At 42.1% G+C, this 13,098-nt stretch overlaps 1 protein-coding gene and 1 long non-coding RNA gene across 4 annotated transcripts in view; one reads left to right on the top strand and one right to left on the bottom strand.

The window, feature by feature from the left end:
* The window catches only part of LOC309695275, a 158,412-nt gene that overhangs the window by 81,054 nt on the left and 64,260 nt on the right, over positions 1 to 13,098 (top strand). The window lies entirely within an intron of this gene.
* adck1 (aarF domain containing kinase 1) overlaps positions 2,701 to 13,098 on the bottom strand; it is an 88,389-nt gene continuing 77,991 nt past the window's right edge. For 2 of the 3 annotated variants that reach the window (XM_082515764.1, XM_082515763.1), the window contains 3 exons: positions 9,308 to 9,501; positions 8,044 to 8,127; positions 2,701 to 7,284 (listed from right to left, as the gene is read on the bottom strand). In XM_082515764.1, the coding sequence (XP_082371890.1) occupies positions 7,158 to 7,284; positions 8,044 to 8,127; positions 9,308 to 9,501 (405 nt within the window). In that variant the 3' untranslated portion in view covers positions 2,701 to 7,157. Of the gene's footprint in view, positions 8,128 to 9,307; positions 9,502 to 13,098 lie in introns of all 3 variants that reach the window. The other variant, XM_082515765.1, reaches the window with a different exon arrangement.

Genomic DNA, 13,098 nt, shown 5'->3' with positions numbered 1-13,098 from the left:
TAAACTTTGCTTTTGTTAAATGTTCACTTTTGTTTTCCCAGATAGCTCAACCTGAAACACTGAAGTTTGAGGACCAGTTCCTAAATACCAAATTGCCTGATTGACATAAGGACAACGAATTATAATTCTTCTCACTGGAATATTGACATGTTTACAGCAGATGTGTGTAATTGTACCTGTCTGCGATATTTCAATTTTATTTTGAACCTTGTTTTTCCATTAGGGTTAGGGTAATTATATACATATATACATAATTATAAAAGGTGTTCCTGATGTTGCTGTCATTTGGAACCGCTATCACTACGGCCGTCTTCTTCTGTTTGTCTACCACCACTATGTCCGGTTGGTTAGCCACCACCATTTTGTCCGTCTGTATCTGGAAGTCCCACAGGATCTTAGCTTGGTCATTCTCCACCACCCTTGGGGGCATCTCCCATTTTGACCGCAGGACTTCCAGGCCATATTCGGCACAGATGTTCCTGTACACTATGCCGGCCACTTGGTTATGGCGTTCCATGTATGCCCTGCCTGCTAGCATCTTGCACCCTGCAGTTATGTGCTGGATTGTCTCTGGGGCATCTTTACACAGCCTGCACCTGGGGTCTTGCCTGGTGTGATAGACCCCAGCCTCTATGGATCTTGTGCTCAGAGCTTGTTCCTGTGCTGCCATGATTAGTGCCTTTGTGCTGTCTTTCAGTCCAGGATTTCTGGATGTTTGGATGATTATTGAATATGTATGTATTTTCTTACAGTGCAGGACCTCCTGGTAGAGGACTCAAGCTTGAGGAACACAAACATATCACCTAACAGCGGGGTTAGATGAAGATTTTCATAGATACAACCTTTAGTAACTCATATTTGTCACTAATTAGTCTTGTGATATTCCAAAACTGAACCTTTAGAGTTCTGTAATGAAGAATTTCTACCTGTGTCAAAGTCCCCTGATGAAAAAGATGAATGTGTGGTAGAAAAAGAAACAGAGTAGATCCATCAAACATACGGGTTCTTCAGTGTCTGTTACACTGCTGCAATACCAATTCCCCTTAGGAAGAAGTAGAGTACTTAATTTACCGAATGATGGATTGATTATGCATGGCTGCCATTCACTGACCGTGTCACTGGAAGCACAAAGATAAATGCAGGAGCAGTCTGTCTGCTCAGAACTCAGCTGAAGCCCATTGAACATGACATCATCATTAAGCACACGCCAATCCTAAATACATATGGACAGCATTCAAAAAGCTGTAGAAGGTGAAGTGTTCTGCCTGTCCAAAGTTTGGTGTTTATTTATTGTTTGGTTTGTTTGTGCCAGCTGATTATTTCAGACGGATGATCTGATATCCTCGTGTCGGTGTTGTTCTCAGACCATCATGAAAATGTTGTTCCAGGTTCAACATTGCAAGTGACCAATCACATTGTTGTGACGTTATTCCATTCGTGCATTTATGAAATTCCAATGAGGCAAGGACAATATCAATTCTGCTTACTGTTTATTAAAGGGTTACGGTTAGGGTTAGGGTCAGGGTCTGTTGATCGGCGGACAGAGGCGGTTTCACGCAGTTTAAGTACAGTTTTTTGTTTTACGCCGGTTTTTCCCGAAGTCGCAAAAGTATGACGTCACAACATTCTGATTGGTCACTTGCAATGTTGATCCTGGAACAACATTTAGTATGATGATCTGGGAACAACACCAACACGAGGATATCAGATCAACCATTTCAGACACTGTTGCATAAATGAATGGAAACACACTACAGCGTAGGTGTCCAAGATAATGAAGTGTGACTGTTACCCATTTATCAGTAACAACAACATTCTGTGGCACAGAAGGAATGAAACAGGAATCACAGTGTCGGGCCTTCAAAAACACTGATTAGTGAGATACAGGTATAGTGTTTTATATTTTCATTTGATTGGTGGCAACTGCACATGATATGACTCAATTTAAGAGTAACAGCCGGAGATAATTATCAAAATAAATAATAATCACCAATAATAAAACGTAAAATGAATGGTTAAATAAACTTTTTTTAAAAACGTACCATCATATATATTTATATGATAACTGGAGTCAACTACATTTTACATTTAGTTAGCTTGTAACACTCAAGTTATTTTTTTATACAGTTTGTTACTGATCAGTGAGTAAATGGTAAATGGCCCGTTTCTACTTTAGCACTCAAAGCACTTTATAAAACATGCCTCATCAACAACTTGGGGTTCAGTATCTTTCCCAAAGATACTTTAGCATGCAGACTGAGGCACCCAGGAATTGAATCCCCAGGTTCCATTTACCACCATCCAATCAGTAGATCTAATTATGGAATTGACCGTGCTAGCTCCTGAGCTACAGCCTACAAAATTTTGAGTGGAAATCTTGTTAATAAAACTTTATCAACATCATTCGATGTGACAGTTTAACATCCTCTGATTAGTGTGTACTTTTTGGATGCAACCTTAATTTTACAATCAGACATATTTTGAGTCTAAATATAACCAAAGAAAAAATAAGACCAGTTTCCAGGTTAACAGTCTTGATTTAAAACAGTCCACCTGCTAATTATAACGTTCCAAACAAACGTGATATTCATTATGATCATTTCATTCTTTGTTGTAGTGAAATAATTTGTAAAGGCTTTTGCGTTTTATTAACCATGGTTATTGTATTTCAATAATAAAGTCAAAACACGCAGTGGTTGGTTTTCAAAACACACAAAATCGTTTAATTTTTAACAGGACAAAAAAAAATAAAAAAATACAAATAAAATAAACACTCCATGCTCAATAGATAAGAATAATAACATAACAATAAGCAGTCATTACCTAAAATGATAATTACTTCAAGCCATGGCACAAGGGTCAGTGCTGGATCATTTCATAGAAGAATCAGTAAAGTCTCAGATAATCTCCGTCGTACCAGCTGTTTCAAAGACATGTGTAGGATTTCCTCATTATTTGCACATGCTAATTCTAAGAAGTGCAAAGTACAAACACTGTGGCCTGTGTGCTCTAACACGGTGGTGAACTGTGAAGACGTCATTGAACTTCCACTACACCCAAAGCCTTTTCTATTTGACTTGGATCCAGAAGTAAAGATGACAATAAAAATAGAAAAACTTTAATGAACATCAGTTTTTTTTTATGCCAAACACTAAAATAATATTTTCTCCTCATAAATCAAAAGTCATCCACTGAATAAGATGAAGCGAAACTTCTGCATAAAACAATAAAAGACATGAATGTCACAGAAACAGAAATGGAGTTCCTGTCTGTTGTAAACCATCCAGTGTCTGGTTTCTTAAAAATTATGAATAAATACTAATATCATAATTTTTATGTGAATTTGCGATGCTCTCCAGAACTGAAGCTGTTGATTTACCAGTCAGTCTGCATCCCTACCCTCACCCAGCTTTGGAATGAGACTGTGGATACAAGGGGCAGGAACGAGCTTTCTCTGAAGCTGGACTCAGGCTCAGAGATGGTGTGAAAAGTTCAGTCTCTGTCATCGCTGTACCTGTTATCTGTCAGCTCAGACAGCTTCACAGTCAGTAACACAAACTGCTGCGCTTAAGGGATGAGTGCCTAGTATTTGACCTAAGATCAACAGTACTCTGAAATGGTAAACACGGTCAGTCACATACTATAATTCTATCATAAGCTATTTATCCATCAGATGCATTCACCATCAGCAGAAACCTCTGTGATCTGATGGAAACATCTTTGAGGTATTTTGTAGAGGAGCAGGAATGAGTTAGAAATACTGTCAGGACTGAGCTTCGTACAGGTTGTTCTTCTAGTTCTCAGCACCCTTCATCACTTTGTTGGCTCATAGCATTGAAACAGCATTTGTATCTGTGGCACTTTGAAAAAGGCTTAAAGATGTGGCACTTGGCTGCTTCACTGTTTTATTATTATGACGTCATTTCCTTTACATGTTTGTTTCGCTCCAGCAGACCTTTTTGAAATTTTAGACCGAAACATTTGACGATAATTATGAAATAATGTTATGAGTCTCTTGGCCAAGTCAGGGTTAAAAGGCAGCTTATGATACTTCCTGTCTCAATATCAGGACTACTGAATTTCATAACATGACCGGTAATGAGAGCTAAATATTCTTACATTCATTTGGAAGCTCTGCCATCCAGAGTAATCACCGTGTGTTTTAAAGGTGCAGTATGTAAAATATGGTTCCAGTCCTAAGCCCAAATAAAAGGGGAGGGTTGTGTCAGCAGTGGGATTCTGCCAAATCAAACATCAACAAGAATGAGATTTCTGTATCGGGTCAGTCAGAGCTTGGGTTAACAACTACAACCTCCGGTGTGTTGGCAAGCATGCTGTCCAAGGAAACTGTGTGCTGTTGCCCCAAACATAGGAGGAGAGGGTGAAAACCTTGGAGGCAGGGAGAAAGAAGGCAGGAGTGTGGAGGTAGGGACTTTACATGTACTATGGGACTGGTAAGGAGGGCAGATGTAACTGGTAACTGGAGCAGATGTTAGTAGACAGAGTTTATGAGCAGATGTTGGGTAGACATGGGTTAGCCCAGGGGTCTGCAACCTTTAACACCAAAGAGCCACTTGGACCCGGTTTCCACGCAGAAGAAAACACTGGGAGCCGCAAATACTTGTTGACATCTAAAATGAAGATAACACTGTATATATTGTTTTTTACTTTTATGCTTTGTGTGAACAACTAAGGTGTGTTGCTTATGAAATCCATGAAGTGCTACAGAGAAAATTACATTTTATTTAAGTAATTAACACATTTTTAACTCTTAAAGAAATATAACAAAAGCAAAGACACCCAGCTGAACTAAAATGATCCAGCAAACAAAAACTGCTGTGAGCCACCCTTATATCGCCTTTGTGCTTTTGGAGCCTTGACCTGACTTTTAAAAAATAACTGGGAAAAAAGCTCTATGCTGCTAAAAAAAAGAAAGAAAAATAAATATTTACAAAATTCTAAATATGTATTTTACCTGGTTAATGTGTGTGGCGGGGCGTGGTCTGCAGCGCCGCTGCAGGGGAGGCGGACGCACCTGAGCGGCACCCGCAATCACGCCTCGCCGCCTTAACGTCTGTGCGATCTATGCTGTTGTGTTGGTGTGTGTCGGGCTGTGAGCTGCAAAGCTACAGCCGGCTGTGTGCGTACGGCAAGGTCTGCCGTGATATGTTTACAACGGGACTTCTGCTCCTGAACCTCTGCGCACAGCGTCTGCAAATCGGGGCTGTACGAAGTCACTTTCATCTTTACGCAGGACTGTAAGCTGTCGTCTGTGAGGCGTGAGCGCTGTTTGTTTTTAACGTAGTTCACGGTGGAGCTGCTGACATAATGTGGATCCGAAGATCCATAACTGGCCAACCTGGGGTTGAAAGTCTCGATAAATTAATGGTGTTTCGGCGAGTACGCCGGCTCCCGCGAGTGTGACGCTTATTTTGAGCAATGAAGAAATAATAGAATATAATTGTATTTTTGTATTTCAACATCACAATAATCTAACAATTTAGAACTACAAGTTAAAAAAGAACTAACATAAATAAAATACACTTCAGCTAAATACTTCTAATTTATTTTCCCAAACCACGCGGAGCCCCACTGTAAGGACTAAAGAGCCGCAGGTTGCCGACCCCTGGGTTAGGGTATACTGGTGGTGTGTGGGAAGGCAGAGGTAAGTACTAAATGGCAGTAACTGAAGAAAGAAGAATATTATCCAGGAGGAGCTGAGACAGGTTCTGGGTTTTAGGGACGAGTTACCAGATGACTGGGAAAGTAAAGCCCAAGTGGTGAGTGAAACAGTCAAGAAGGTATTTAGTGTATCTCGTGGACAGAGGAAAGAAGACAAGGAGACCTCTCTTGTGGTGGAATGAGAAAGTATAGAAAGGTATCTCAAAGAGAAGTGGAATAATCAGGGAAATGGAGAAAGCAGACAGGAGTGGCGGGATGTCAGGTGTCCAGCAAAGAGCGAGGTTTTACAGCAAAATAAACTGGAAACGAAAAGGCTTATAGTTGTATGAGTTATATGTGATCCCGGACAGAGAAAAGGACATGTACTGATTGGCTAGGCAGAGAGAGGAAGCTGTAATGATGTGACGTGGGTTAAGACTAAGGATAGACAGCAGAGTACTAAGACGTGTGTTTCATCTTTGTAACACACTGTTGAGGAGTAAAAGGAATACGCTGAGGGACTAATGAATGAAGAACATGAGAGAGAATCAGGAAGTGATGATTCGAAAGGAGAACGTGAGGGCAGCTACGAAGCAGAGTGGGAGGCAAATGGTCCGATGACACACCTGTGGAGGTATAAAAAGGTCCAGGAGAGACTGTAGTGGACTTTTGTTAACAGAGAAGTATACAGAAGGTCAGAAGGAAATCTAGAGAAAACATATGCTAGGGTGCCTGAAAGTAACTGTGGTACTACGTTAGGAAGTCAGGAGTGGCAGAGACATATGTGAGGGTGGTGCAGGACATGTATGAGGACAGACACTGAGGTGTGAGGTAAGAGTTGTGTTTTATTGTTTGGACAGTATCTGTTAAGAAGAGTCATTATAGACAGCAAGCTTCATTTAAATCATCTACAAAGATTTTACTGCAGTTATGATTCAGAGAGAAAATATGTTTTTGACTAATTATTTTTTAATGGGATTGTACCAGTTTGTGATAAAACATGGGGAATGGTCACTTACATCATTTAGTTGTCCACTTTTGACATTCTTGCCAAGAACATTTGTAAATAATGAGTTTAGGACAGTGTGAGGTGATTTTCATTGAACGAGTGACTGAGGGATAGATGCAGACTACTGTATACTGTATGTAGGAAATCTGTAACTGATCTGTATCAGACTTACATTAAATTGACATTCAAATATAAACCATTTTCTTATCATTGAGAGGATCATATGACCCTAACGGTAAACGTTTTATACATGATCCAGGGGTCATGATTCGTTTCCTTCGTTTTCTTTTTCCGTCTGTCGGGTTCATTCTGTTTGACAGCCTGACAGCATTCCAAGAGAGGAACTGGGATATTATATGAGGAAATTAGGAGTGGCAGAGCAGCAGGTGAGGGCTGCACAGGACATATATGAGAACAGCAAGGCAGCGGTGAGGTGTGCATAGGAGTGACAGATGGGATCAAGGTGGGGGTGGAACTACACCAGGGATCAGCTGTTGGTTGCAATGGTGATGGGCAGGTAAAGAGATGAGCTCAGGCAGGAGTCCTCCTGGCTATGACGTGTGTGGATAAAACTTTTATCTGTAGTGAGAGTGGGGGAGCAGGTGGAAGAAAGCCTGCAGAGGTGGAGGTATGCAATGAAGACAAGAGGAATAGAAGTTAATACAGCAACATTTATGTGACGTTCTCTGTCACAAATACTGTCTCACGTGCTTCTCAGAGGCGATCAAACCATCAGCCTTCCCATTGAAAAACAAACCCGCTCTACCTGCTAAGCCACACCCACCCTCATGATGATGTCATGTTTGGTATGTGCCACCATGTAAAAAGATAACAGCACAAATTTGCTGTTGGCCAAACATTTAGGCTAGCTGCTCAGTAGATATCTGCAGGTGAGTTTTAGCAGGTGTTGGTAAGAGTTACTATTTTTCCTGCTCTATTGACCATCAATTTTAGATAATGCACCTTTAACAACTAATTAATACTAACTAATGACTAATCCGTTTGTATTTTGTATGTGTTATTCCCTACCGAATATAAACTGCGATATTTCATTTTTAAGCTAAAATTAAAAGTTCAGGTTTCCAGATGTCTCGGAGCTCATGTTGTAGGATCCATCTCTGCACTACAGAACCTACAGGAGAATGTTTTTTCACGTCATAAAATTCCCAACAATAGTGACCTGCTGAAAATGCAATGTACAGCATACTGAGTAAATTACAGATAACGATGTTACAATCATTATCTGAACACTAATGAGTGGACACTTGAGGTAAAAGATGAATTTAAAACAAGGTTGACATCCAAATATGTCTCAGTGTAGTAATGGCATCAGAATGGTCATGGATCCTTTCAGCCACAGAAACAGTTCATACATGTAGAGTTTCCACAGGCTGAGAGACTCGGCCAGCGTGATCTGCACACGCCTTCTCCTGCTCTGAGTTTTAGTCCTCTTGTGCCTGTCAGACAAAGCAGAAGAAAGAGGAAGTGGTTATGCCTTTGGCACAGTCTGGGTCATAAAATCAAGATTTCTCTCAAAAGCCATTTCTCATGAGTTTCACACAAAATCACAGACAATTGCACGAGCCATCATCTGTTTACCACTGTGGGAATAGTGAGGACGTTTGCACTGTGATGCACAGAAGAATGAATCAATGTGCTCTGTACATGTTCAAAGCGTTAGGAAAATACATTTTAAAATGTTGTCAAAGGAGCTTGCAAAGAAAAGCGTCTGGACTTCTTTAAGTTACTTGAAGACGTTAATTTAAAGAAGTCCAGACGCTTTTCTTTCCAAGCTCCTTTGACTACGATGACCTGGATGACTGAGAATCTTCACAGACATTTTAAAATGTTGTTGCCAAACACACAAACAGAATATGGTGCAATCAAAAGAAACCAAATTTATTTGTAAAGTTTTGTTGTTTTTTGGATGACAATGGTAAGATGTTAATGAACACACAAATGAGAATTTACTTTCATCAGCAGCCCATGGAGCCCTTCACTTCAAGCCCAGGTTCTCATACCATTAGTCATGGATAAATTGGTATTGAATATTTGGATTCTTGACATTGTTCATCTAAATGGAACCAACCTGCAGCCCAACTGGACCTTTGGGTAGTTTCATAGATGTAGTTTTCTTTAGCCACATTCCCTCACTATCCTCTGTTCATTTAAGCTGCACAAACCCAGTGAGATGTGCTGTCCACATTGGAGAGTCCATTTGGTTCTTGGGTGTCCTATTTCAATTTTTAAAAACTGATGCAATTAGAACAGGTGATACCACATTTTATCAAAAGGTTTTTTCAGTGCTCCAAAGAGCACAAAGAATATTTCATTCACCTCCATTACATGTATGAAATCTAAGTCTTGGTCAAACTGTCACTCAAAGTAACCTCCACATGTTTGCAACATACAGCAAACAAAACACCCTGGTTATTATATTTGATTCTTTTTCCACCTACCATAAAGCAAAAAGTTTGCAGTTTGAAAACAAGGTAACCTCTAAAGAGCCGTCACTCATGTAAATTCTATGTTACCAGTGAAACATGTCAAAACTCACAGACCAGCCAAGACTTTGATATGTTAACAGATTCTTATGTCATGTCTTATGTCACCTCTTTCTGAAAGTACATTTCTTACCTGGCTATGGCTCGTATGCAGCAGCGGGACATGTTGATGAAGGATGAGGATGAGGCCCTGGTCTGTAGCGTGGTCTCAATGCCTCGCAGCAGGTCATTGGTCTTCAGCAGCAACAGCATCTGCCGGGGAACTCTGTTCAACAAGTCGCTGATCTGGGGCAGGTACAGGCCTGCATTGGTCCTTATCTCAATATCCTGCCAAGTAAGACACGCAACAGGAAAAGTAAAACTCAGGTTGCATGTATATGTGTAAGTCCATCAATGGCTGCTTATACCCAGTGAGTGTGAAAAAGATAAAACACTTGAAGTGGACAGAACAAGGAGAAGGAATTGGCTGATCTTATCAAACTGTAATATTTTCATATAATCAGACGAAGCAGGCCCCCGGGTCAAAGTACTGTTACTGACTATTAATAATGGCTCGTGGCTACATACGACAGATGACACTGACAGTGTAGGCTGATCAGTTGCTTCAAGTCACTACTTTGGCTCTCGGAGGAGGCGGACGCACTTTTTCTCCTCTCCCTTATCTTCCCTGCTTATGTCCTTGTCTTGTCTCGTGTGTTTTTTTGTATTACTTTCCCTGGAACACTCTCTCACAGTCTGTTTCTAAAACCTAAAGAGAAGTCTGGGCTCGGGAGAGCCCGAGTGCCCTGGAGGTACTTTCCCTGCCGGATACACGATGGACGGGTGGCAGACATGGAGGATCGTGTGCCTGGCGGGACTGTCGATCGAGGACGCTGAAGATATCTACCTATTTGGAAGCATGATAACAGGGTTCTTGCTGATCGGAGCTGGCTTGGCCCTGGCTTATTGGAGAATTAAGAAAGCCGAACCGGCTGTTCAAACCACCCCCCCCAAGGCTGCCCGCTGGGATTAGAACGATGGGACGAGGCGCAACTTCTCAGAAAGGGCTCACTGAGTGCAGCATGGTTAAGAGCTTGGAGGCGCTAACGGCTGCAGTGAAGGCTCAGAATAACACCTCTGGGCGGAAGCTGGATTACATCGCGGATCAGTTGGCTGCGGTCGTGAGGTCTCAGAATCTGCTCTGTGAGCAAAAGCCTGAATAGACCACGGAATTGAAGGTAAATAACATCATGGAGAAACTCGCAGCTATTAATGGGAGATTGAGAGACCAGTGTCGGAGTGTTAAAGAACAGCTTTGAAATTCTCATGAGTTGTTGCAAAAGCCAAACCACCATCATAATGCGGCTATCCCTTCGGCGCCAGCTGTGGGCTCAAGGCTGGAGCCGAACAACAACTCCCTGATAACGACTGTGTTGAGTCTGTTCCTTCCCATTCCCTGCAAGGCCACCTGGGTTGGCTGGAAGACTGTTTACTTAGCCTGGCAGGGCGAAGGACACTGTCTCAGCTGAACTATGGACACACACATACATATACTGATACTGATAAGCACTCACTGACGCATCACCCTCCCTACCCTGGATCCAACGCCACCTCCAACGCTTACCTCCCCTCTGATGTGGACATCGGGTCAGTTGGAGGCGCAGTCGAAAGATTGCAGCGGTCCCAGATCAGATGTACACACTGGAACACTTTCCCATGTTGCTGTCTGTGTTTATTGTGCTGTGGTGTGTTGATATCTGTGCATTCCTGTATTATCCTTCTGTGTTACACATTTCAATGTTTTTTTTTCCTCGCTACCTAGCCTGACCTGTCTCCCCAATGTGATGTTTGTATTGTATGTACGGTCGGCAAGGTCTGTCATCTCGGTTGTGGGCAAAAGACCTGCAACTGACAAATAAAGGCCATCATCATCATCATCATCATCATCAACTTTTAATCGCCACATGCAGTAAACTGCAGTGAAATGAACCCGCCTCCCGACCTTACACACACAACACAGACATCACATGGGGATACAAGTCAGAGAACGGTTGCATTACAGAAAAAAACACTGAAATATACACTACAATGGGAAAAGTACAAGAGGAAAAAAAGAGACCTCTGCTCATGCTGGGCTATAGAGGACAGCATGAGAACAGGAAACAAAAAAACTCCTCTGCACAAAAAAGCACATAAACGTCCACAGCACAACATTATAGAGCACGTGACCAGCAACAGGGTTGGGTAGGGGAAAGGAGTAATCCCAGGCAACACAGCAGCCATCCTGCCACTGTGCCGACTCACCAGCGTGGGCCCAGACCCGCCTCGTGTTCCCAGGAGGCAACAAGCATCGAAGGCATTGGAAGGGGAGGGGGGATGTGTGAGTGCTTATCAGTGTAAGTGTATGTGTGTGCGTGTCCATAGTTCAGCTGAGACAGTGTCCTTCACCCTATCAGGCTAAGTAAACAGTCTTCCAGCCAAACCAGGTGGCCTTGCATGGGATGGGAAGGAACAGACTCAACACAGTCGTTATCAGGGAGTTTTTGTGCGGCTCCAGCCTTGAGCCCACAGCTGGCGCCGTGGTGTTCGCATGTTGATGCCGTTGATTTTTCTTTTATGCGAGCAGCTTAGGAGAATTTCAAACCTGATCTTTAACACTCCGACACTGGTCTCTCAATCTCCCGTTGTAGAGCCGCGAGCCTCCCCAAGATGGTATCAAACTTCTGGTCCGTGGTGTTGTCATTCTTGTGATTCTGAGACCCCACAACTGCAGTGAGCCGTTCTGCGATGTGATCCAACTTTTGCTCAAGGTTCTCATTTTGAGCAGGCCTCTCTCTGATGTATCCCATCATACGCTCAATGGTGTTATTTTGAGTCTTCAGGGCAGCTGTAAGCGTCTCCAAGGTGTTAACCATGCTGCGTTCGTTGTGAGAAGTCGCGCCTCAACCCATCGCTTCAATCCCAGCGGGCAGCCTTGGGGGGGTTTGAACAGCCGGTTCTGCTCTCTTAATTCTCCGATAAGCCAGGGCCAAGCCAGCTCCGATCAGCAAGAACCCTGTTATCATGGTTCCAAATAGGTAGATATCTTCAGCGTCCTCGATCGACAGTCCCGCCAGGCACATTTCTACACACAAAAAACTGCAAAACAGTCACAAGTTTAAAACAATTTCACAAATATGTTTATTTAAAAGATTAAACTGTTAAATTCTGTTGTTATGCTGTAAATACATAACTAAAATTTGACTCACTTATTATAATATGACATGCAAAAGTGATGGGACAAAAGCTATGAATGTTTTTTATGAGTACAGAACATCTGGGAACCAAAAAGGTGCTGCTGAACTAGGCCCCGGTCCGGATGGGCCTGGGCCCCCTTTGGCGGGTTGCAGAGTATGGGGGTGCCACTAAATTATTGAAGTTCAATAATTTATGTTTTTTTAACACATGACAGTGGTGGTGGGAAGTCTGTTTTTTGTCAAGTAGTTTTAAACTTCTTTTATAAATGTTTTCAATAGTTTTAAGTGTTGTTGGACAAGCAAGTGACCAGGACGTCAAACAATCCGGTCGTTAAGTGATGACGTGACGAATCCTACTTGCGGGCCTAAAGTAGTCTGCGTTTAATATGGCTTTTGTGTTGTTAACATGTTTAGTGTTATGTATTTTCTTCTATTTAATCTCAAAAAGCTCCTAAAACAGTCAGTGATCACTGTTGACCTCCCTCGGCTTTTATTACCGCTAATCATTTATTTAAGCTCAGTTTTTAAAACCTTAGGATGTAACTACAGCCCAGCCCATGCAGCAGTATATGAATGACTAACCTCGTATTGTGGATGGATTATCTCAGTTGTTCTCCTGGCTGAAGTTTGGTCCTTTTACAGCATCCTGCCATGCGATTACATTTGTTCCTGACCACCGAGAACACTCACGTTAACTTTTATCGAGTGG

The sequence above is a fragment of the Aulonocara stuartgranti genome (assembly GCF_965226115.1).
Source record: "Aulonocara stuartgranti genome assembly, chromosome: 19".
NCBI classification, from domain to species: Eukaryota; Metazoa; Chordata; class Actinopteri; order Cichliformes; family Cichlidae; genus Aulonocara; species Aulonocara stuartgranti.
Note: the sequence above shows the minus strand (reverse complement) of the source record. Positions and strands in the feature narration are given on the sequence as shown.